At 35.1% G+C, this 21,792-nt stretch overlaps 4 protein-coding genes and 1 non-coding gene across 9 annotated transcripts in view; 2 read left to right on the top strand and 3 right to left on the bottom strand.

Annotated features, from left to right (window-relative positions):
- Nucleotides 1-186: 186 nt before the first annotated feature.
- Nucleotides 187-1,390, bottom strand: LOC125051895 (vacuolar-sorting protein SNF8). The gene is made up of 4 exons (XM_047652511.1): nt 1,047-1,390; nt 702-903; nt 450-596; nt 187-334 (listed from the first exon to the last, which is right to left on the bottom strand). Exons 1-4 carry the CDS (start codon nt 1,312-1,314, stop codon nt 190-192), a joined length of 762 nt encoding a protein of 253 aa, XP_047508467.1. The 5' UTR covers nt 1,315-1,390; the 3' UTR covers nt 187-189.
- A 930-nt stretch (nt 1,391-2,320) lies between these two features.
- Nucleotides 2,321-21,792, bottom strand: part of LOC125051465 (ankyrin repeat and LEM domain-containing protein 2 homolog) — a 29,657-nt gene continuing 10,185 nt past the window's right edge. For 2 of the 3 annotated variants that reach the window (XM_047651751.1, XM_047651749.1), the window contains exons 14-16: nt 21,284-21,415; nt 20,816-21,029; nt 18,605-20,180 (exon numbers count right to left, since the gene is read on the bottom strand). In XM_047651751.1, coding sequence (XP_047507707.1) covers nt 20,088-20,180; nt 20,816-21,029; nt 21,284-21,415 — 439 coding nt within the window. In that variant the 3' untranslated portion in view covers nt 18,605-20,087. Of the gene's footprint in view, nt 2,338-18,604; nt 20,181-20,815; nt 21,030-21,283; nt 21,416-21,792 lie in introns of those variants that run through there. The other variant, XM_047651750.1, reaches the window with a different exon arrangement.
- On the bottom strand, nt 2,357-2,429 carry Trnar-ucu. Its single transcript has one exon. It is a non-coding gene; the product is annotated as a tRNA-Arg (tRNA).
- Nucleotides 2,616-18,610, top strand: LOC125051463. 3 transcript variants are annotated; one of them, XM_047651745.1, is made up of 17 exons: nt 2,616-2,936; nt 3,162-3,256; nt 3,465-3,612; nt 3,724-3,852; nt 4,181-4,350; nt 4,933-5,013; nt 5,821-5,943; nt 6,823-6,984; nt 7,782-8,135; nt 8,760-8,912; nt 14,231-14,337; nt 14,787-14,927; nt 15,489-15,589; nt 15,717-15,789; nt 15,856-15,969; nt 17,304-17,488; nt 17,606-18,610. In XM_047651745.1, exons 1-17 carry the CDS (start codon nt 2,753-2,755, stop codon nt 18,547-18,549), a joined length of 3,264 nt encoding a protein of 1,087 aa, XP_047507701.1. In that variant the 5' UTR covers nt 2,616-2,752; the 3' UTR covers nt 18,550-18,610. The 3 variants fall into 3 exon arrangements, with proteins under 3 accessions (XP_047507701.1, XP_047507700.1, XP_047507702.1); XM_047651744.1 differs by having other exon boundaries at nt 2,620-2,936; nt 17,295-17,488; XM_047651746.1 differs by lacking the exon at nt 4,933-5,013 and having other exon boundaries at nt 2,622-2,936; nt 17,295-17,488.
- LOC125051464 (uncharacterized protein K02A2.6-like) lies at nt 10,165-13,570 on the top strand. Its single transcript, XM_047651747.1, has one exon. It carries the CDS (start codon nt 10,353-10,355, stop codon nt 13,371-13,373), a length of 3,021 nt encoding a protein of 1,006 aa, XP_047507703.1. The 5' UTR covers nt 10,165-10,352; the 3' UTR covers nt 13,374-13,570.

Genomic DNA, 21,792 nt, shown 5'->3' with positions numbered 1-21,792 from the left:
TAGACATGATGTGACAGTCATATTATGAGTACTTTAGTTATAATGGTGCTCAATATTAAAAAATTTAAAACATTTCAAGTTAAAATTATACTGAAGAAATAGTTGATATAACAACAATATAAAGTATTTAATTTCAAAGTGTCACTATTAAACCATCTATACCAAAATTTAAAAAAAAAAGATGTTTATTTAAGATGCAGCGGCAGCCTCAACACAGTCAGAAAACATACTAGGGAACCAAAATAGAGTCTCTTTAGGGTCCTGGTTGTCCACCCAAGCTAGACCTTCCTTAACCATGTAATTGAGAGCATTTTCTGCTCTTGTTTCATTCCACCTAAAAATACAAATTAAATCACTTTGGCTCTGACAAAATACTAAAAATATTTAAATCTTATACCGTGATTACCAATAGCGTTATATATAGGTATATTTACAACCATCATACTTACCCTAAATCTCCAGTTAACATGCTTATAGATATCCACGCAGTTCCTAAGGAGCTTGCCTTTTGTAGAACTAAAGTCTGGTCTAGATTAAGTTCTCCAGGAATAGATTGCACTAACCATTTTCCTTTCCCTATAGAAACCACAGTAAATCTGAAATAATTATCATGAACCATTAAGCAGAATCTTTATTAGATTTTTACCTCATCATTAATAAAACAATAGACTTTTTCATTATTTATTTTTAGGAATATGTACCCATTTCCAAATATCTTGAGTTTTTTTACTGCAGCTAACAAATCTTCATTTGTTATATCTTGATGTTTTTTAGCTTTTCCCCGTGCAGCTATTAATTTTGTCCTTAATTCTTCTAGCGTTATAAGCCCACCATTTTTGTAGTTTGTAGCTAAGCACACTTCAACTATTTGAACTCCTAGCTCATAGTAGAAATCACCAATACCTAAAATTATGAGGTTATCAGTGGATTACATTTAAATTATTTTTAAACACATCAATATAAAAATTAGTAAATTTTTTTGAAATGCGTAATAGTAATAACAATATTATGAGATTGGGAATTAAAAAACATGAGAAATGACAAACCTAGCACAGACCAAAAGCCTTTTCCTGAAGCAAGTGGATCCACACCAATTGCAGCGCACATTTCTTGAAACTGCCTTCTGAATTGTGCATTTTTCTTAATTTCATTTTTATGCTTTGTTGCAAATTCTTCAAGATTTTCCCTGAAAACCTCGAGTTGCTTTTGCATTTGTAAAAATTGATTTTCTTGAATTTCCGAACCCTTTTCTCTATACTTTTCTCGTTCTAACTGTTGCTTCTGGATAGCACCGACACCAGCTCGTCGCCTCATTGTTATTCCCTTTGTAAATATGTACAATTTTCTCAAAATAATTGAAAATGTAAACAACCGTATATCTAAAACTCCTAGTTAGTACCCGAGATCTAAAAATTAAAATAATAAATAATGTGAATTTGTTAATTGTCAACTCTCAATGGTGACTATTGACTTCTACTGTTTGACTTATACTTTTATTTTTTAATTTTACAGTTTTCAGTAAGTTTAGTTAGTCAAAAATACACGTCGAATTGATAACCTCCTCCATCGATTTTTTGAGGAGGGTAAAAAAAGAACAAATAATAATAGTCTACGACTCTACGCTAAGCAATAGCTGGCTATACTTATTTCCTTAGGCAGTGGATTACAATTTTATGGAAAAGAAACATTACACTTAAGTCTTAACACTAAGTTATTGTAGTGTAATTTTCTAGGCTGGAAAGATATATATAAAAAAAGTGAGAAATTTTGTAGTCAAGTCCGATAAAGCATCAAAAGCAAAAGTTTATTGCAGAAGGAGCAAACATTAAATGTATAATTTACAATTTACAATGAATAATTACCTATTTAAATTATTATCAAATACAAGCTGACCCAGCAAACTTTGTACCGCCAACAATTAATAGGTTTAGCTGAAGTGAAAAGTTTAAACTTAGTATAATTGATTTTAATTTGCAACTACATAGTTGTATTTTCTATGTATTTAGACATCTTTCTAAACTATTTACGCAATTATTTTTCGTGTTTTAATATTGATGGTTATTTGGGGCGGAGACAAATTCAATCATCATCATCAAAGCTGCCCTGCAACTTTCGGTAATGAGTGGTATAACTAAACCAACATTGTTTGAATAGGATTAATAATTATTTTTATTATAAAACTTTTTGTATGTAATCAATATAACAAATTGATTTGCTTATATCCAAAATTGAATTTACATAAAAAAATTATTCATCACTCGTACGCAAGTTTAATAAAAGGCGGTTTTGTTAAAAGTAAATTATTACAATGTTTTTTAGAATTTAAATAATAATTAAAACATGAAAAATGTAAATGCATCCCTGGTGGGGATCGAACCCACGACCTTTGGATTAGAAGTCCAACGCGCTATCCTCTGCGCCACAGGGACTGATAGCAGGGAGAGAAAATTATCAATAGTAATCGAGAGCGTATTTCTGTAGCATATTTAGACGACAATAAAAAAATATATTTCAACAGTATAATAAATAAATATATTGTTATTAACAAAGGATCACTAATTTTGTTTAATGTTGTTGGAAAAATATTTTGGAACTTGCGATAAAGTTTAGAAATTAGAATCGGACTAATTTGTTCTGTGAAGTTGCTAATGGCAACCGGAAACGTCTACAAACGGAGTTATATGAACATTTTTAAAATTTACAAATAAATTTTCATGTAAAGAAAATTAAAAACATTGAAAACTAATACAAAATGGAATGCATAGAAACTGCAGAGAAACATCAAATTTTAAACGATTCCGATACGAAAATCCCAGAATCACCAGAAAACTTTCAAAAGTTCATTTATGAGTTATTTGAGAAAAATGGAATTTTAAACGACTTACGAGCTTATTTGCGTGGTCATATCGTTAATGTTTTAAAAACTGCTAATACAGGTAATATTTTATGAGTTTTGGTTGTATTTTATAACCGAAAAACGTAACTCATTTTAATTTGCCAAGCCTTGAACTTTCTTTTTGATGCTTTTTTTTCTGAAAAACTTTTCTTGAAATCTTTTATGGTTTTGAAGCTTGAAAACCCTTACCCTTATTATTAAATTTTTTTGAAAGTAAGCAAAAATTTATGCAGTTAATATTTTTTTTAAATAATACAAATTTCAGGAGATACTACTCCATGCCAAAAGAACTTTACCCAACGTCTGGAACATAGGTACCAGGCAATTAATATACTGATAGCTGAGTACCTATTGAGGCTTGTTAGTACATTTTTTCTTACTATTTGTGTTTCTAATGCACCATTAAATGAAAATGAAAACATTGTCTTTAGTTGTCTTTTGAATTTAATTTACACCAAACATTATCAAAATATATTAAACATTTATATATTGGTCTTATTCCTTAAATATTTATTTTCATAGTTATAAATTAATCTACTAAGTGTGAATGTCATAATGTTGTTTATAGGAATTCAACTATACTCTCTCAGTGTTTGTGTCTGAAATCCCACTGGCAAATATGATTTTTGGCTTTACAAGGGCGCTAATTAAAAACACAGAAACATTTGATTTGTACTTTGAAGACAATGATGTGTGGTCCATTCTTAGTTGTTTAGGTGAGAAAGTTCTTGGCTGTTTATTTCAGACCATGGTGCATTTTTATTTCATTTATATGCCCTAAAAAGGGACCAATGGTAATTCTGTCCTAAAATAAATCATCATTACAGGCATTGAATGTGACTCTGAACATGCATTTAAAATTTCTGAAATGTATCAGTCTGAAAAAATACCGCTTCTCTTATGTATTTTTAAATGTACATCATTGTGCCAAAAGGACTCTATTTTTAATGATAATGGTAAGTTTTATTAGTACATTGAGAAGTGATGGTAAAAAAAATAGATTTAAATATACATTTTTTAAAAATAACATACCTATAGGAAATTTTGAGATAAGTTGAATTGTTCACTAGTCTTAAATTTAAAAAAACATTTTTTGAAATAATCGAAAATAGTTTTTGTTACTTAAATTTGAGTTGTTAATACATTTTTTTTAAATTTATTTTAATTTCATTCATATTTTATATAAAAAGGGATTTTGCCTTTAAGATCTTTGTTGGTGCATACAAAGGTACAATGTGTTATTTTTTTATAAAAACAATTTAATATATACAATATAATATACAGTATCAGAAGAGAACCTAACAAGTGACAAAAGTACAGACACATTGGATGGGAATTTTAAGAAAAATATCAAGAAACGCAAATGTCGACATTATTCCTTCTGCAAGACGTGTCAGTATCGCGTGATTCGGATCAAAGAGAAATACGACAAACGCAAAACACGTTTCAATGAGGTATTTTTCATTGAATATGAATCTGATAAAAAAGAACAGTATAATTCAGTTCGTTAATTGTTTCTTCAATTGTTTACTAAGAATATTAATTAAATATAATAATAATATGTAGCTATGCGGTATGCCCTGCCGTCATTTGGTCGCAGTGTGATGTTATGGCAGCTTTCCTCTGTAAATGGGCTATTTAACTTCGATTGAGACTTACATTCTCAATCAAAGTCTTAGTTCTCATAATAATAGGGGAGTTTTAAGTGAAACGTGGCTCTGACAAAAGGTTAATTGCCCCAGTTAATGCCACACCCCGAAAGCAGAATGTACCTGGAGAATCTTTACCATGAATGAATTAAGTAAAAAAAAAAAGTTGTCTATGTTACGGAAGAAGTATAAGTAAATTTATAAAAAAAAACGAGAATTACGAACTCCTGTCTCCTCTCATATAAAATCCACTAGTTTTTACACACGGTAGTCACACTTGGTACACACAAATATATAAGCAGCGCTTGAGTAGAAAGTGCTCTTCGAGGCACCGAAATGTAGACAAATAATAATAAGAGAGCCATAATAACCATAAACAACTTGCAGACTCCAAAGTCCACGAATTCGCTGGACCCCGGATGTTTTATGAAAAACCTGTCCCTTGTTGAACAAGGCATCATAAACGAGGTCTGATTTCGTTTTTGTTATTTAAGTCTAAACCACCGTTGAGGTCGTGAGTTTGAATCCCGGTTGTCATTGAGTCTTTTCTGTGTGCGTAATTAAGACTCAAAGTCGATGTTTTAGGCGTAAAAAGCTTACCACTTATTTGACTTATAATATTAAAGAGTTATAATATTATATAATACTTAAAAAAGGTAGTAATCTGAGGTCCCTTATAAAATATTTTATTACTTACCGAGTGGCTTGATCCCTTGGCGTTGCGTAGAGATGTGGAGTATTCTCTGCATCTTCTACCGCATTTACCATGGAGTGTGCAGAGCAATCCAACATCCGGCGTTAAGAATACGATCTGTTTCACATCGACGTCCGTTGTTTCCCCTATGTGGAACCAGCTACCCATCGAAGTATTTCTGAACCAATTCGACCTAAGGTCTTTCAAGAAAAGAGCGTACCAATGTTTAAAAGGTCGACAACGCACGCATCTTCTGTGTGCGTCCATGGGTGGCTTAAGATTAGGTGAGCCTTCGGCTCGTTTGCCCACTAAAAAAAAATCAGTTATATACAAATACAGCAATTTCTTTGAATTTGAAATCATTTTGATTATGGTATAATTGTCCTTACATATGAAATTGGCGGTTTGTCGTGTCACAAATATCTCCTCTTTGGATAGGAATTACAAATTCAATGGCCATAGGCCACTGCTGCTTCACGACAACCCTAGACCACACACTGCACTTTTCGGTCAATTGTTTAATTATATAACATTGTCATATGTAATAGAACCTAACATTTATAATATTCCAATTTACATAGATGTTTGAACAACTAAAGTCCGTGTATGAATCTGAAGTTGATATGATAAAGGAGGAACAAGAAAATACCATTAGGAAATCTATCGCCAGTCACACCATACAGCTTCAGAAGCAAAGGGAGGAGGTAATGCGGTCTAATACATAAAATTTGTGTAGTATTTAATATAAATACTAGCATTAAACTGGAACTTAGGCTAATATTGCGTAAATTCGACGGCGTGTGTGAGGTACAAGCTGATCACCTACTTGCCTATTAGATTGACAAATGGTCATGAAACAGATACAGACATCTGAGGCCCAGACCTAAAAAAGTTGTAGCGCCATTTATTTAAGGGTAATATAAAGTAAAGTGTGACTCGTATGCCATCCTATTGAATTTTGTCATACGGTATCGTTGTTAGAGCTAAGTCTAGACTCTGAATGTGACCCTAAATACTCTGGTATATTTATTTATTTATTATCATCACGCCTTTTTCCCAAAGGGATAAGCACAGACAACTGATATCCACCTGCTACCGTCTCTATCTCTTTCGCTTCATCCACTTTCATGATATTCACCAGGCATTGCCGGTTATGAGTACTTTTAAGTTGTCCCTTCTCTGGTAGCACCTGGATTTGTATGTACGACAAGGCCTACCAAACCCGATCTCGCCATCCTTGGTTGGCTTGTTAACCGCTTCTCATTCATCACCAGCCACCTCATCATTCTCTTTCGTATCCTTGTCCTCTTTTAACCCACACAGCTCATTATTCCTTATTCTATCACGCAATGCACTTCTTAACGCTCTCATTTCCACGGCATTTAGTCCACTTCTTTCTCTGCCACACACCCAAAATTGTATTATATGACTGACTCATTCTCAGGTTTGAATCCCTGGTGGTGTCGAACTGAAATAACATTGTTTCTCAAAGAAACTCTTGCGGAAGTTTTGAGTGCTGCATGTAAATATTAATTTAATTAATAATTTTGTTAGTGTTTCGTAAATAAATTGGCTTTTCACAGTTGGAGGAATCGTTTAAAGAACGCGAATTGGAATTGTGTAAAAGTGTCGACGAGAAAAAGAAATTTCTTTGGAACTTGGCGAAATCGTTGAGGCAGCAACACGATGCCATGACGAAGGCGATGGACGATGTTAAGAGCGAGACGGAGAGATTGACTGCTAAGGTATAATATTAATACTTATTTAATTTAGCAAACTACTTTATATCATTGGTAAATATTATACAGAGAAAAGTAACAAAAAAGTCCAAAATTACTGGATTATTTAATATATTCTTTCACGTTTGAAATGCTATATTACCCCTGAATAACATATGTATGTATGTTCCAAAATTTTAAATTATTATACAGTCGTGTGAGGCTACACATTCTATATATATACTAGCAGACCGGCCAAGCGTTGCTGTGGCTAAGATTTTTGTTATTCAAGGGAAAAGGTAGGAGAACACCAGTCATTGGGACCACCATGCTTTTTTGGTGGTAATGCCATTAAATTGTAGCTTATTTGAAATGTTAGTACTTTTAACACTGACGAATAGTGACTATTAAATAATAAACAAATATTTTGCAATAAAATAATATTGCGGGTAGAAATTGAGATGTAAGCTATCCTATCTTTTAAGTTGGATCAAACTACACACGGTGTGCAAATTTGATTGATATCGGTTCGGTAGTTTAGGAGTCCATAGCGGACAAACAACGTGACACGTAATTTATATATATTAAGATAATATATATACACCTATGTAAGTATATAGTATTCTATTCACATTTTTTTACCTAAAATATCCGTTATTAGATATTTCTTTATTAAAAATACAAAATAAATTGGTTAATTTTTTTCTTTCCACCATAAAGTCGACATACGAAATTATTTTATACATTAAATTAACTACAAAAATTCAGATACGGCAATAATTGGTGTGTTTAATTTGAATAATACTAGAACATCGCGTTTCCAGGAACAAAACTTAAAATCCCAAACAATAGAAGCTGAAGATCTTTTACGGAGACGGGGAGAGGACATGCGCAAACAGATATCAGAAGAATTGCAAACATTAGAAGAACACTTGCAGACCTTGAAGAAAGAGAGAGATAGCATCAACATGGAAAGAGAAAGATTAGAGATTTTAAAAGAGAAATACAATAAAAAGGAGTTGGATAAAGATTTGGCAAACGAGTTGCAGGTTTTGAAGCAGTTTGTCGAAAAAAATGTGAAATGTTTGGCCGAAAAGGGAACAGTTACGGAAAGTTTACTGAATAATGAACAAAGGCTGATTGTCAACGATTTGAAGCAGAAGAATGTTAATTTTATGGTAATTTTTGTTTTTAGCTATGTGACCAATATTTTTTTAAATTAATTAGGTATTCCAAAATAGGTATATTTAAATGGTATAAACATATTTTAAACGTAGATTTAGTACTACCCCTTAACATAAAAACAAACACAAAAACAAATGTTAATGTGTGAGTGTCCATGGGCGGCGGTATCACTTAACATTAGGTGAGCCTCCTGCCCGTTTGCCCGCTATTACGTAAAAATAATTACAATAAATAATCGTATTCTCATTCAAACTCAAACTCAAACTCAAAATATCTTTATTCAAGTGGGTAACCAAGTACACTTTTGAATCGTCAAGTTAAATTAATCGTAAATTTACATTTACTACCAGTTCGCAAGTCAAGGGCGTAGAGCGGGTAACAAGAACTGGCAAGAAACTTTCCGCCACTCTTTTTAATCGCCAAGTATTGTCATACAAATTGTTTGAACTGGAGCAATTCAATCCCAATTAATTAGTAAAAACCACATTTATTACGCATCAAAAAGTTATTCTTAGAATTCTTATTTATAATAATAGACAATAATATCCTTCCATGGTGAAAATTATTTAAAATAAATCATTAGTAGGTACGTTAATATATCTGTTTCACCGTTTTAGTCAAACGAAGCAATATATCACGACTACCAACGCGCTAGCCGGTCGTCCAGTGACCGTGACCAGAGTGACCACGACGACCGTGACTTTTGTGATCGCGCAGAATTGCTAAGATTGAGGAACGAGAATCATCGGCTAAATGTTTTAGCACGACAGGTAAATTGTTTATTTAAATTCAATTAATTTTAATAAATCTATATAACTAAAAATAAATTTATTTATTTATTTTATTTATTCCGTAAACTCTCAGAGACTTTATGGAGATAAAAGTTGGAAACATAAAAAAAATAGTTTTATGCAGTACTGAAGTGTTTATTCAGGAATAGCGAACAGTCTCTATGGGATAGCATAGCAAAATGTTCCATATGTTGGTACGTAGTACGTTCCTACTAAAAAGTTAGGCTAAGTAAAAATCATTTATTTATTTGCTCAACAGTATTCCTACAGCTACTCACTAAATAATATCCAAACTGTAGCATCTATCGCCTACCTGCTATTACGAACATTAATAAATTAGTCTGTCTTCCGAGCCCGCCTTTTATTGACGTATCATTTGGCGACGAGGTTTAACGATTAAAAAAGTATAAAATGTCGATTGGGAAAATTGAATCATTTAATTTGGGTTCCAAGCAATGGCCAGCGTATATTCGGCGTGTTAAACAATTTATAAAATTAAATAACATTAGCGAAGAATTAAAAGTTAGTATGTTGGTGACCGTGGTCGGAGAAGAAACATATATGCTCATGTGTGATCTTTGTGCACCAGGATTTCCTGAGGATTCGACATTTGATGAGTTAGTCAAATTAGTAACAGAACATTTAGAACCTCAGAGGTCCGAAATCGCGGAACGGCACGTGTTTCGTTTGCGACGGCAAAAAAATGGGGAGTCTTTAACCGACTACTTGCAGGCCCTTAAACACTTGGCCTCTTCATGTAATTTCGGCAAGTGTTCATCTTGCTCAACGTTGGAAGAAAATCTTCGGGATCAATTTGTATCGGGTCTGGCGAATGATGCTATGCGATCTCGAATTTTTGCCGAGAAAAAGATACAGTATAAAGAGGCTGTGGAACTGGCACTGGCATTGGAGGCGGCTGAACGGCACGCAGAGGTCAGTGGATCCACACGGGCATCGGTGAATGAGGCATCAGGAACAACAGGCGGTCAGGTGAGCGAGGGCTTGCATTACGCGCGTGGCGGTGGCCGTGTGGGCAGCCAACAGCCGCGCACGACCTACATACCGAGCGCCAAGGGCGCTGGTGTTGCTGTGCGTTCAGCAGGTGGAAGCGCGGGGACTTCAGGTTCTGGTGTTTCATGCTGGCGCTGTGGCAAGGCGCATACAGCGGATAAGTGTCGTTTTAAGCAATACAATTGTGATGAGTGTGGCCGACGGGGTCATTTAAAAGTGATGTGCAAACAAGTGTGTGGTAGTGATAGTCGACAGAACTTTGTGTCGGACGAATCTGATGTTGAGTTATTTAATTTGAAGTTGAGCAGTCAGGGTAACGAACCTTATTTTATAAAGGTTTTTATAGACAGTAATTTAATTCGATGCGAAGTAGACACGGGAAGTCGTATATCAGCAATAAGTGAAGAAATGTATAATAGATTTTTTTGTCATAAAGTAATTATAAGGGATGGCATAATCTTACGTTCTTATTCAGGTACTCAGATCGAGTCTTTGGGTTACATTGAGGTAAATGTACGTTTGGGCGACGTGGAAGTTAAATCATTACGTTTATATATTATAAAAGAAGGTGCTAGACCTTTAATAGGACGAGAATGGTTACGTGCGTTGAATATTAAAGAAATTTATCTTAATGAAATAGCGGAAGATTCTTTTGTGAATAGATTAAGCAAGGAATTTCCAGAAGTTTTTTGTAATAAGTTGGGCACATGTAAGAAAACTATTCAATTACAACTTTGCGATAACGAACCGGTTTATGTGCGAGCGAGACCGGTGCCACTAGCACTTCGCGCGCGAGTTGAGAACGAGCTAGCGCGTCTTGAGGCAGACGGATCCATTTATCGGGTGGAGTACTCTGATTTTGGGACCCCAATCGTACCAGTAGTTAAAAAAAATGGGGAGATACGTATTTGTGGGGACTATAAAATTACTGTGAATCCCAAATTAAAAAGAGATTTTTATCCATTACCACGAATTGATGAATTATTTGCTAATTTAAGAGGGGGGGAGCAGTTTACGAAAATAGATTTAACGCACGCGTACGAGCAGTGTCTTTTATCTGAGGAATCACAGCCGGTCACGGCCATTACTACCCATATGGGTACTTTTGCTTATCGTCGTACTCCTTATGGTTTATCATGTATACCGGAAAAATTTCAAAAATTAATGGAAGAAACGTTGCGTGGAGTGAGCGGCTGTGTCGTTTTTTTAGACGATATTTGTGTGACAGGCTCGAATAGAACTGAACACATAACTAATCTTAAGGCTGTACTCGAACGTTTGCGTAGTATGGGGCTAACTGTCAAATTATCTAAATGTAAATTTTTGCAAGATAGTGTTAAGTATCTTGGTTTTATTATAAATAAAGAGGGTTTGCAACCAGATCCTGATAAGTTACAAGCTATTAATAATGCACCCACGCCAAGTAATGTAACTCAATTAAAAAGTTTTTTAGGCATGTTAAATTATTATGGAAAATTTATTGTTAATTTAAGTACTCTTTTACAACCGTTACATAATTTATTAAAAAAAAATTCTTCTTGGGACTGGAATTCGAAATGTGAGGAGGCGTTTGTAAAGGCAAAGCGATCACTCTTGAGTAAACGGGTTTTAGCGCACTATGAGGAAGGTCGAGAGTTAGTTTTGTCAGTGGATAGCAGCGCTTATGGGCTGGGTGCTGTGTTAGCGCACCGCTATCCGGGCGGGGTCGAGCGGCCCGTAAGCTGTGTTTCTCGCACGCTTAATGCGGCGGAACGCAGTTACAGTCAATTAGACAAGGAAGCGCTCGCTATTGTCTTTGGTGTTTTTAAACATCATCAATATTTGTTTGGAAGACGTTTTACATTGCGTACGGATCATCAACCGTTGACATATATTTTTGGCAGTAAGGGAGGTATTCCTCTGACTGCAGCAAGTCGGTTACAGAGATGGGCAGCACGTTTGGCTGCATATGATTTTACGATAGAATTTGTACGATCGGTAGATAACGGTCCAGCCGATGCTTTGTCGCGTTTGCCGCTTCCTCAAGAGGGTCGATTTGCAGATTCAGTAGATTATCTTAATTTGGTTGCGGACTCTTCACCTATTTCTTATAAAGATATTGCCAGGGAAACTGAACGAGATAATTTTTTGTGTAAAATCAAACGGTATATTTTTTTTGGTTGGCCAAGCGATCCGAGTTGTGAAGGTGAAAAACCATATTTTGCTAGAAAACATGATTTTGCTGTTGAACAAGGTTGTATAATTTATAAATATAGAATTGTGGTTCCAACGAATTTACAAAAAAATATTTTGGATGAAATTCATGAGGGTCATTTGGGAATAAATAAAATGAAAAGTTTAGCTAGGAGCTATGTGTATTGGGCGACTTTAGATCGCGATATTGAGACTCTTTGTAGGAACTGTGGGGCGTGTCGGTCCGTGTTGGATGCGCCACCTCGAGCCCAAATTCACCCATGGGAGTTTCCTTTACATCCGTGGCATCGTTTGCATGCTGACTTTGCGGAATATGGGGGTAGGCGGTATCTTATTGTTGTTGATGCAAACACGAAATGGATAGAAGTATTTTTAATGACTAATACCAGCGCGTCTTTTACAATTAGGGTTTTTAGAAATATTTTTGCAAGATTTGGTTTACCATCACAGCTCGTGACTGATAATGGTCCACCATTTTGTTCTTTTGAATTTGAGTCTTATTGTGTAAGTAATTGCATTAAACATACTACTTCGGCTCCTTATCGACCTCAGGGCAATGGAGCAGCGGAAAATGTAGTCAAAACCGTTAAAAAAACAATTAAAAGGGCAGTTTTTGAAGGCGAAAATATTGACGCAGCTCTCGATAAATTTCTTTTTAAATATCGCAACTGTGAGCATGCCACAACTGGCATTTCACCGGCCGTGGCGTTGCTAGGGCGTCGTTTACGTAGCCGTTTAGACGCAATACGACCGGACGTGGCCGCCACTGTTCGGGAAAAGCAAGAGCGGCAACTCGCGAAAATACCGCGTGCTCAGCGAGAGTTTGAAATTGGAGAAACAGTACTTGCAAGAGATTATAGGCAAGGAGGGGAGAAATGGGCTTCAGGAAAGGTGTGTAAAAGGACGGGCCCGGTTTCTTATAAAGTTGATTTGGGCAACGGTATTGAGTGGCGTAGACATGCAGACCAAATTATTTCAAATAAAAACAGATTTTCAATGTCACGCACGAATACAGCGGTTGTCTCAGAGCAGGAGGGTAATGATGGGCTAGGGTCTGAGATGGTGGAGGTTACAACTGAAGAGAGTGATCCTAATAAAACTATCAACAAATCTGATGATCAAGCGTCTCAGGTGGAGCCTCAGTCAACACAGACCCTGTCCGAGTCACCGAGTTGCTCTCAGGAACTATCGGCTCGAGCATTGCGTGCTTTAAAGCGAGCTAAAAATAATAGTTGATAAGTTAAGTAAGTTTGTCATGATTAAAGATTTTATTTTGGTTTAGTTTATTAAGTACTAGGTTATGTAAATTTTGTAATATTTCTTGTATTCCTATTGTAGTGGTTTAAAATGTATTTCGTGGTTTGTAGGGGAAAGATGTAGCATCTATCGCCTACCTGCTATTACGAACATTAATAAATTAGTCTGTCTTCCGAGCCCGCCTTTTATTGACGTATCACAAACAATTACATTATACACAAAAGCCAAAAACGGAATACACATTCAAACATAAACAAAGCACAGTTTTACCTATTTATAGAAAAAATATATGTATTTATGATAAATTCTAAGTTCTACGAAACGGCTTGACCGATTTTGATGAAATTTTTTGTGCTTATCCGGTATCTATGAGAATCGGCCAACATCTATTTTTCATCCCCCTAAATGTTGTCCACCCCTAAATTTTTATTTTTATTTTTTAGACAAAATTTTTAATTTCTTTTTTTTTATGATACAGCATTAAAAATACATACAACCCTTAATTTTCACCCCTCTACGATCAACCCCTATTTTTTTATTACAAATGATATACATGGCAAAACGACGATTGCCCGGTCAGCTAGTTTAATATAAAGGACGGATAACAAAGCCATTATTAATAAAAGATACCAGAGTTTTTTATATTTTATTTTTAAACATTTTTTAGTTACATTAAATATATCTATTTGCTGGTAATTTGTGTTATAATCATATTAAGGCACAACGGTGTTCGCAGGCGCAGCTAGTTTCAAATAAAAATCCTGCTTCAATACAATTAATATCAATACATAATTATTTGATTAATTCGTTTAAAATTTAATTAATTTAATTAACAGCAAAGCGATCACATAGCATCGTTGGCAAGTGAGCGCAGTCGTCTTCATTCAGAGGTGACGAATGCAAGACCACAAACCGCACCCACTTTGCTACAGCCGTTTACGAGGTGAGATTAATCCATATATTGACTACAAATAAAAACTAAATTAAACTTTAAATTTTTTATCCGACTTACTAAAAAACGGAGCATATTATCGATTTCCATGTAATTTTAATAATTGTATTTAATATTGTTATTCCAATTTCCGTTTTATTTCAAACGCAGTTGTAGTAACTTCTTTTTTTCTTGGACTTCAATTTCAATATTTTCATGTTTTTGATTCATATTATTTCCATGTATTTTCGAAGGAAATCAACAAATCGTATGGATTCTTAATATCACCTATAAACGCACACAGACACACACGCTTACACACACCTCAGCAAGTAAATTATAAGTACATTATCTTTAAAAAAGCTGTCGATTATGAATAAACTGTAAAAAAATATTAACATAATTGTAAATGGCTTAAATCTATTTAATGAATTTCATAATAATAAAAATATAACTTTTAGCACCCACACGAACAGAGGGTTCGTGAGTAGTATCGGTGGTGGCGAACAAGTCAATTTATTTCCCCAAAGACGCGTCTTCACACCCACAGACGCACTGCCCTTCATCGGCGTGCTGAAAGACAGACATACTGACAGTCGCAGGTGAGTCTGTTATCCTTAAAAGGAAAATGGAGAAAAATCGTCTAATGGAGGGTGTACAGAGGAGTTGTTCGGACTTAACCTGCAGCTGAGTTTCATCATCGGACGTCAAGGCAAAATACAAAATACCATCCGTATCACCTCGACGTCCGTCGTTCCACAACTGAGCACCACCACTATGTGGAATCAGCTGCCCACTGACGTATTTCCGAATCAATTCGATTTAGGGTCCTTCAAGAAAAGCGAGTATCTATTCTTAAAAGGCAGGCAGCGCGCTTGCGAACCTTCTAGCAGTAAGAGAGTCCGTGGGCGGCTGTATAACTTGACATCAGATGAGCCTCCTGCCCGTTTGCCTGCTGTAACTTAGAAAAAAATATATGTTTCGTCTATTTTTTATTTTCTTAATATTTTACGTATAAATAAACATGTCTTCACGCATCTGGTTAGTTATTTTTAAAATATTCTGGAAATATTTGTTATTCAGTAACTTTTCTGTTAATATGTTGAAACACAAAGATACAAATGTTTCCTTATGTTTAATGAATTTATTGAAATGTATTACAGACATTTCATAAACCAATGGCGCTCTTTACGCCGCCGAGTGACGCCGCAAATCGCTACTACTTCAAAACTTATCACCAGAGAAGTGACAAATAGACAATATGGTAATTGAAATGTCTATTTTTTTTAAAACTGGAGCTTTTTTAGTGGTTTAAGCATAAATCAATTGAAAACAAATTCATCAGTATTTCTTTAGATTAAATTTTAAATTAATATTTTTATTTTGAACAGAAGAGCCGACTCAAAGCGCAAATATTCCTTTAAATTCTGATCAAAACAATGAAGACAACACATCTTGTGCCTGGTAAGGATTCTTAATAGTGTTTCACTTTGTTGTGAATAAAATATAATGTCTTTTTACATTTTGTAGTAATGTGTGTTCGGAACAAACGAAGAAGCAAGTATCGGAGTTTAATATCGAGCGAAAGCCGAGAGAAAAGAGTCCCAAATCTGTTTTGCGGGAGGCGAAAGAGAAATTACGGAAGTGAGTTACTTCATGTAAATTTTTTACAATAATTTACATATTGCAAATGTGTAATGCCATTATACACATTGTTTATGTAACAAATCAATGTTGTTTTTTTTATTTACTAACAAAATAAACATATTATTTATTTTTGGTAAATATAATGTCGATATTACAAATATTATAAATAATAATATAAACTAATATTTATTATTAAAATTAATAACGTATCTAATAATAAATTTCGTCGATATATTGGGGCAGACAAAACCTAGTCCAATTTAACCCCAAGAAGACACAAGTTTGCGCGTTTTCCGCTAAAAAAACACCCTTTGTCGCTACTCCTCTTTTCGAAAACACTCTTCTTAAAGCCACAGCCAGCATTGGAATACTTGGCGTTGACATATCGAACGACGTTCAGTTTCGCGGTCACTTGGAGGGAAAGGCTAAATTAGCCTCCAAAAAGCTTGGTGTGCTCAGCAAGGCGAGGCGGTACTTCACTCCGGGCCACCGCATGCAACTATATAAAGCGCAAATTCGGCCCCACATGGAGTACTGCTCTCACCTCTGGGCGGGGGCTCCCCAGTACCAGCTCCTTCCACTTGACCGTATACAACGCAGAGCGGTTCGAATTGTCGACGACCAATCCCTATCCGAGCGGCTTGATCCTTTGGCGTTGCGTAGAGATGTGGGGTCACTCTGCATCTTCTACCGCATTTACCATGGAGAGTGTTCAGAGGAGTTGTTCGGATTAATACCTGCAGCTGAATTTCATCATCGGACGTCGAGACAGAATACGAAATTCCACCCGTATCACCTCGACGTCCGCCGTTCCACAACTGAGCGTTTTTCAAGGCAGTTTTTGCCGCGCACAACCACTATGTGGAACCAGCTGCCCACTGAAGTATTTCCGAACCAATTCGACTTAGGGTCCTTCAAGAAAAGAGCGTACCTATTCTTAAAAGGCCGGCAACGCACTCGCGAGCCCTCTGGCATTGAGAGTGTCCATGGGCGGCGGTATCACTTAACATCAGGTGAGCCTCCTGCCCGTTTGCCCCCCGTTCTATAAAAAAAAAAAAAAAAAAAAAAAAAAAAAAAATGTTTATTAAGTTTAAGTATTAATCATTTGATTGATAAATTTTATACCTGTATAAATGATTCTATTAACTGTAGCATTCCAGTGGTAGTAGCAGCGTGTGATATATTTTAGCTCTACTAAACATATATAGCAATATTAAAAGGAATTTCGTAGAACCTAGTGCTCTATTGTCTATACTCGAAACTAAAATTGTACTCATACTACTAATAGCACTAAGCAGGAACTCGTCACTAAAATATTTCAGCAATCACAGCACAAGAGACCCTCCGCCTGTTCGCGAGAAGAGTCCGAATACGACGTTACGAGAGGCCAAAATGCGTTTGAGGAAGTTGGAGATTGAAGCGGAAGCTGTCGAAAGGTCGTATCAGGACTTTCGGAGACGACAGAGAGATGACAGTTTAAATCAGGGTCACTTTGATAAAGGAGGGAAGGAATTGGGTAAGTTTAGTTAGTTAATTATAAAAATAATGTAATTGTGAGTTCTAAATAAGAGTATTTTTTTAAACAAAAAAATTCAGTAAGGCAATACTAAAACTAATAATCCTTCCCTTTCAGAGATAAAAAGAAGCAATTCAACGCTTAACGAACCTATTAATCTTGAAGGATTTAACTTCAAAAATAATGATCTCGACAAATATTTAAAGGAGTACCGATCGTTTGAAATACCTTTTAAGAATAAAAACGCCACGTCGGAAATTATTAAACCCATACCCTCAGGTTACTCCGATATCGGGCAGAAAATATTTGGACTAAATACGAATTACTTGGAAACACCATTAACAGAATTTAGAAAATTATATCACACTAGAATCACATCGAGTAAAACAAAACGTAGACCCATGAATATATTAGACGAAGACTCAAATGAAAAACCAACGGATGGAACTTCTATTGACAAGACGGAATTGGAAATACTTCAGGATAATATAAACAAAATTTACAACCTCACTCCCAATATGTCGACTCCGGCCGATACGAGTCCGAAATCGGACACAAAGAGCTATGCTTTAGAAAATATCCCAGAAGTCACTAAAGACGTAGACGAAAACCAAGTAAATCTCCTAAGAGTCGATATCGAAAAGAACTGTGAAATGAATAGTATTAAAATGGACTCCGACAGAGTCTTAGTCGTGGAGAGCTCGATCGACACCAAGGAGATGTCGGATAGCGAAGTCGACGATAAAGACAAAATATCTACGCAGATGACAATAATAGTGAGTCCAAAAGTAAACGACAGAGAGAGATCCAAATCTCCCGAATTGGAAAAGCTGACCGACGACGATTTATTGAACGCTATATATCATTCTCAGAATAAAGACGCGTCGAGCGTCGACATGCAAATGGAGTCGAAGAGAGATTCCGTGAACGACGGGCAAGAGGAATATCCCGACGACTTCTCGGCGGACGTCGACAATTACAACAGCCGATCCGAGTACGACCGCTCCCCGATATCTCTGGCCAAGGACTCCGAAGACTTCAGGAACTTTTGGGAGACCTAAATTGATAGCCAACAAATTTTGGTTTGAAATTCTTTGATATGAATAAAACACTTTAAACCAATCATAATTTATTTCGTAAATTTATATACATAGTTTTATAAAAGTACAAACATTCATCTGAAGTCCCCCGAGGGCGACTTTTCGTCATTTCCAAAAAAAACATTAAATGCTAATGAATGCGAACAATTATTGTCAACTGATCAACTTTAACATAAAATTTGAGAAATGCAAAGAGGGCGCTATGTTCAATCAAATTGTTCTATTACTTATTTTTTCGATGCCGGGGCACCGAGGAACTATTTCCCTCGACCATTCGTAGGAAATAGTTCTCGTAAGAAATAAAATAACATTTCTACTATAAAAGTATATGAAAATATTTTTTGACATTTAAAACTTGACCGGAACATAGAACCCGATCGAGATACGCCTTCGGTTTATATTTAACACAAAACGTATATTTTAACCGAAGGCGTAAATCAAAATTAAAGGGACACAACAACACAAATAAAGATGCCCGAATACACAAAAGCCAGAGATTGAAAAATATAGCTGTCTCTTTTTAATCCAAAGTTTTAGAGCTTCTAAAGTAGTGGCTTTTGTGTAGTCGGAGCTGAGATTATATTTACCTAAAGTTCTTAGAGTACACATAGGCGAAAGAGTCGTATCAGTATTTTAATATGGGACATTCCCACATTTGATACGATAATATCAAATAATAAAACAGCCTATGGATACTATAAGCGGAGTCATTTTTGTTAAAATTAAATTTTAGAACTAACGTTAGTATCACTGTGAAACGTCATAACTTTCTTAAACACTGGTTAAAATTTAGATATTTTTTCTATTTACCTTTTGTCATAAAATTTCTCTTATTAAACAATAGGTGAGAAGCTTTGTCGAGTGCCAAAAGGATTCAATGATAAATTCTCATTAAAAACTAATTCTTATAACCAATTATTACTATAACTCTTCTACTTCCGAAAATTCGCGTTTCACGTATTAATACAAATTAAGTGGAATTTGAATAAAATCTAGCGAAAGCTACGAAACGAAGCACTTTCAAAACCAATTTCAAAGTTTTTAAACCTCGTGAATTCTACTACAAAATATGGTCTTTACAAGATATCTAGTTTCTAGGACTTTCTACATTTACTTTAAGCTCAACAAAATATTCAAAATCCTTGACGTTATATTATATTTTAAAAACTATGTTTACAATTTTCTTTAACAAACAAATATTTTTCAAATTAACTTACAACATAGTTTTTTTCAAAAATTCTTATATAGCGTCAATAATAACACATCATCTAAGTAAATATAGCACGAAACTAAACACCTTGTATATGTAGACCCAAAGCGCTAATGCAAAGAAGAATGAAAGATTGTCAAAAATATCTTGCCCATGGGGCTTCCGTAATATTATTTAGTTCAAAAAACCTAAGTCAAGGCAATAAAATAAAAATACGTAACAGACTTGGGATTTTGAAATATTTCAAATAATAATTGTTATGAATGTCAAAATGAATAGAAGGCGGGTGTTAGAACCCAAAGCTCACGTTGTGACTGACGTTTTTACTCGTCAGCGTCGCTCGGGGAGAATTCGGTCCCGTCACCCGAAGCCAGTTTGATACCTGAGACAAATATATATTTTTAAAGGAGAGGTAAAACATTGATTAAAAAAAAAATTTAAGTCTTGTTCTTATTTATACTTATCTAATATTTATATATATTTCCGCGACTTAGAGGAATGTAAAAAGTAAATGTTAGGAATTAAATTGACATAAAAAAAAATTGAAAAAAAAAAAAAAAATTATATATATGTCGCCGTAAAATTGTAAACACCGTTAGATAGTAGTAATCTATCTCGCGAGATTGTGAACCTCAACGTACTGCTTACAATTTAACGTATTATTATTCGGTAGATTATAATCTATCGAAGTAAAACCGTCAAATTACAATCTTAAAATTGTCAGCAATACGTTAAATTGTAAGCAGTACGTTAAGGTTCACAATCTCGCGAAATAGATTACAATCAAACGGTGTTTACAATTTTACGGCGACATAAACATATTTTTTTCTCCATGGCTATTTGCTTCAAGCTACATTCGCTCTTTTTCACTCTTTCTCAATCGCTCTCTCCCTTTACTTCGACAAAAACGCTGCACATCTTCGTGACGTTCCGTAAAAATGTTACCCTCATGCGCCTAAAGAAGTTTCACTTCAATAAAATAAAATGACTATAACATTTTCATGAACTCATGTATACCTGTAAGGATGGATTTCTGTCTTCCCTGCTCCCCGGTGATGACAGCCCTTTCTGTGGGGTACTGCAAACGGGGCTCCCCGGGGTGAGGGGCCAGTTGGGTGTTCCCGGCGTTTGGGGTCTTCCGGGGGTGGACAGGGGCGTTCGGGGGGAATTGCAAATACTCCAGGATATCGAGGACACTATGCTGCCATCGGGGTTCGATGTTGTCTGCCAACTGGGAAAATATTTCAGTTAATTAATTAAATTTTACAATAAAATGCTTGATAGCAGCGTTAGGCGTTTACACAAACGATGTATTATTCAGAAATTAAACTCAGTATCTTAAAAAAATACAATAAGTTTCGAAAGTTAAGTAACTATATGCGCGTAGAAAATATATGAAACCTAAAGAATTTTGCATCGAAGGTGCATCTAAAACTTAACATAAAAAAATAATTCAAAAAACAAAGCAAATACACAAAGCATTACCTCTCCCTCTCCTGTTCCGAGAAGAGTCCAATGCAATGTCGCCAACGGAAGATGTTAGGAAACTCTTCGGAAGATATTGCACAATCGGACAACGCTTCGAACACTTGACGGTCTATTTTTGTTGGCTCCTCGCTTAAAGCAAAAAGACGATTCAAGTTAAACAGATAAATATTTATAATAGAATTCAAATTTCGCTGAAGTGTAACCAAAATGTAATTTAAACAAATTAAATATTTTTTGAATAATAATCACTATAAGTTTTTGAAGTAATTTGACATTTATGTTGTCAATTTATAAGCTCTGTGACATATAATGAGAATGGCAGTTGACAGTAACGTCATTGCTCTGACGTATGTTCCTTCCAGCAAGGCGTGAATATATCAATACTGAGCCGATTTTGATGGAACTTGTATGACTTTCCCAGAATTTTGTGAGTTAACATACTCACCCGTTCGTTGGTACGCGTGCTTAAAAGCCTCAATAGTTCAAAACACAAAAATAATCAAACA

This window comes from Pieris napi, chromosome 8 (assembly GCF_905475465.1).
Source record: "Pieris napi chromosome 8, ilPieNapi1.2, whole genome shotgun sequence".
Taxonomy (NCBI): domain Eukaryota; kingdom Metazoa; phylum Arthropoda; class Insecta; order Lepidoptera; family Pieridae; genus Pieris; species Pieris napi.
Note: the sequence above shows the minus strand (reverse complement) of the source record. Positions and strands in the feature narration are given on the sequence as shown.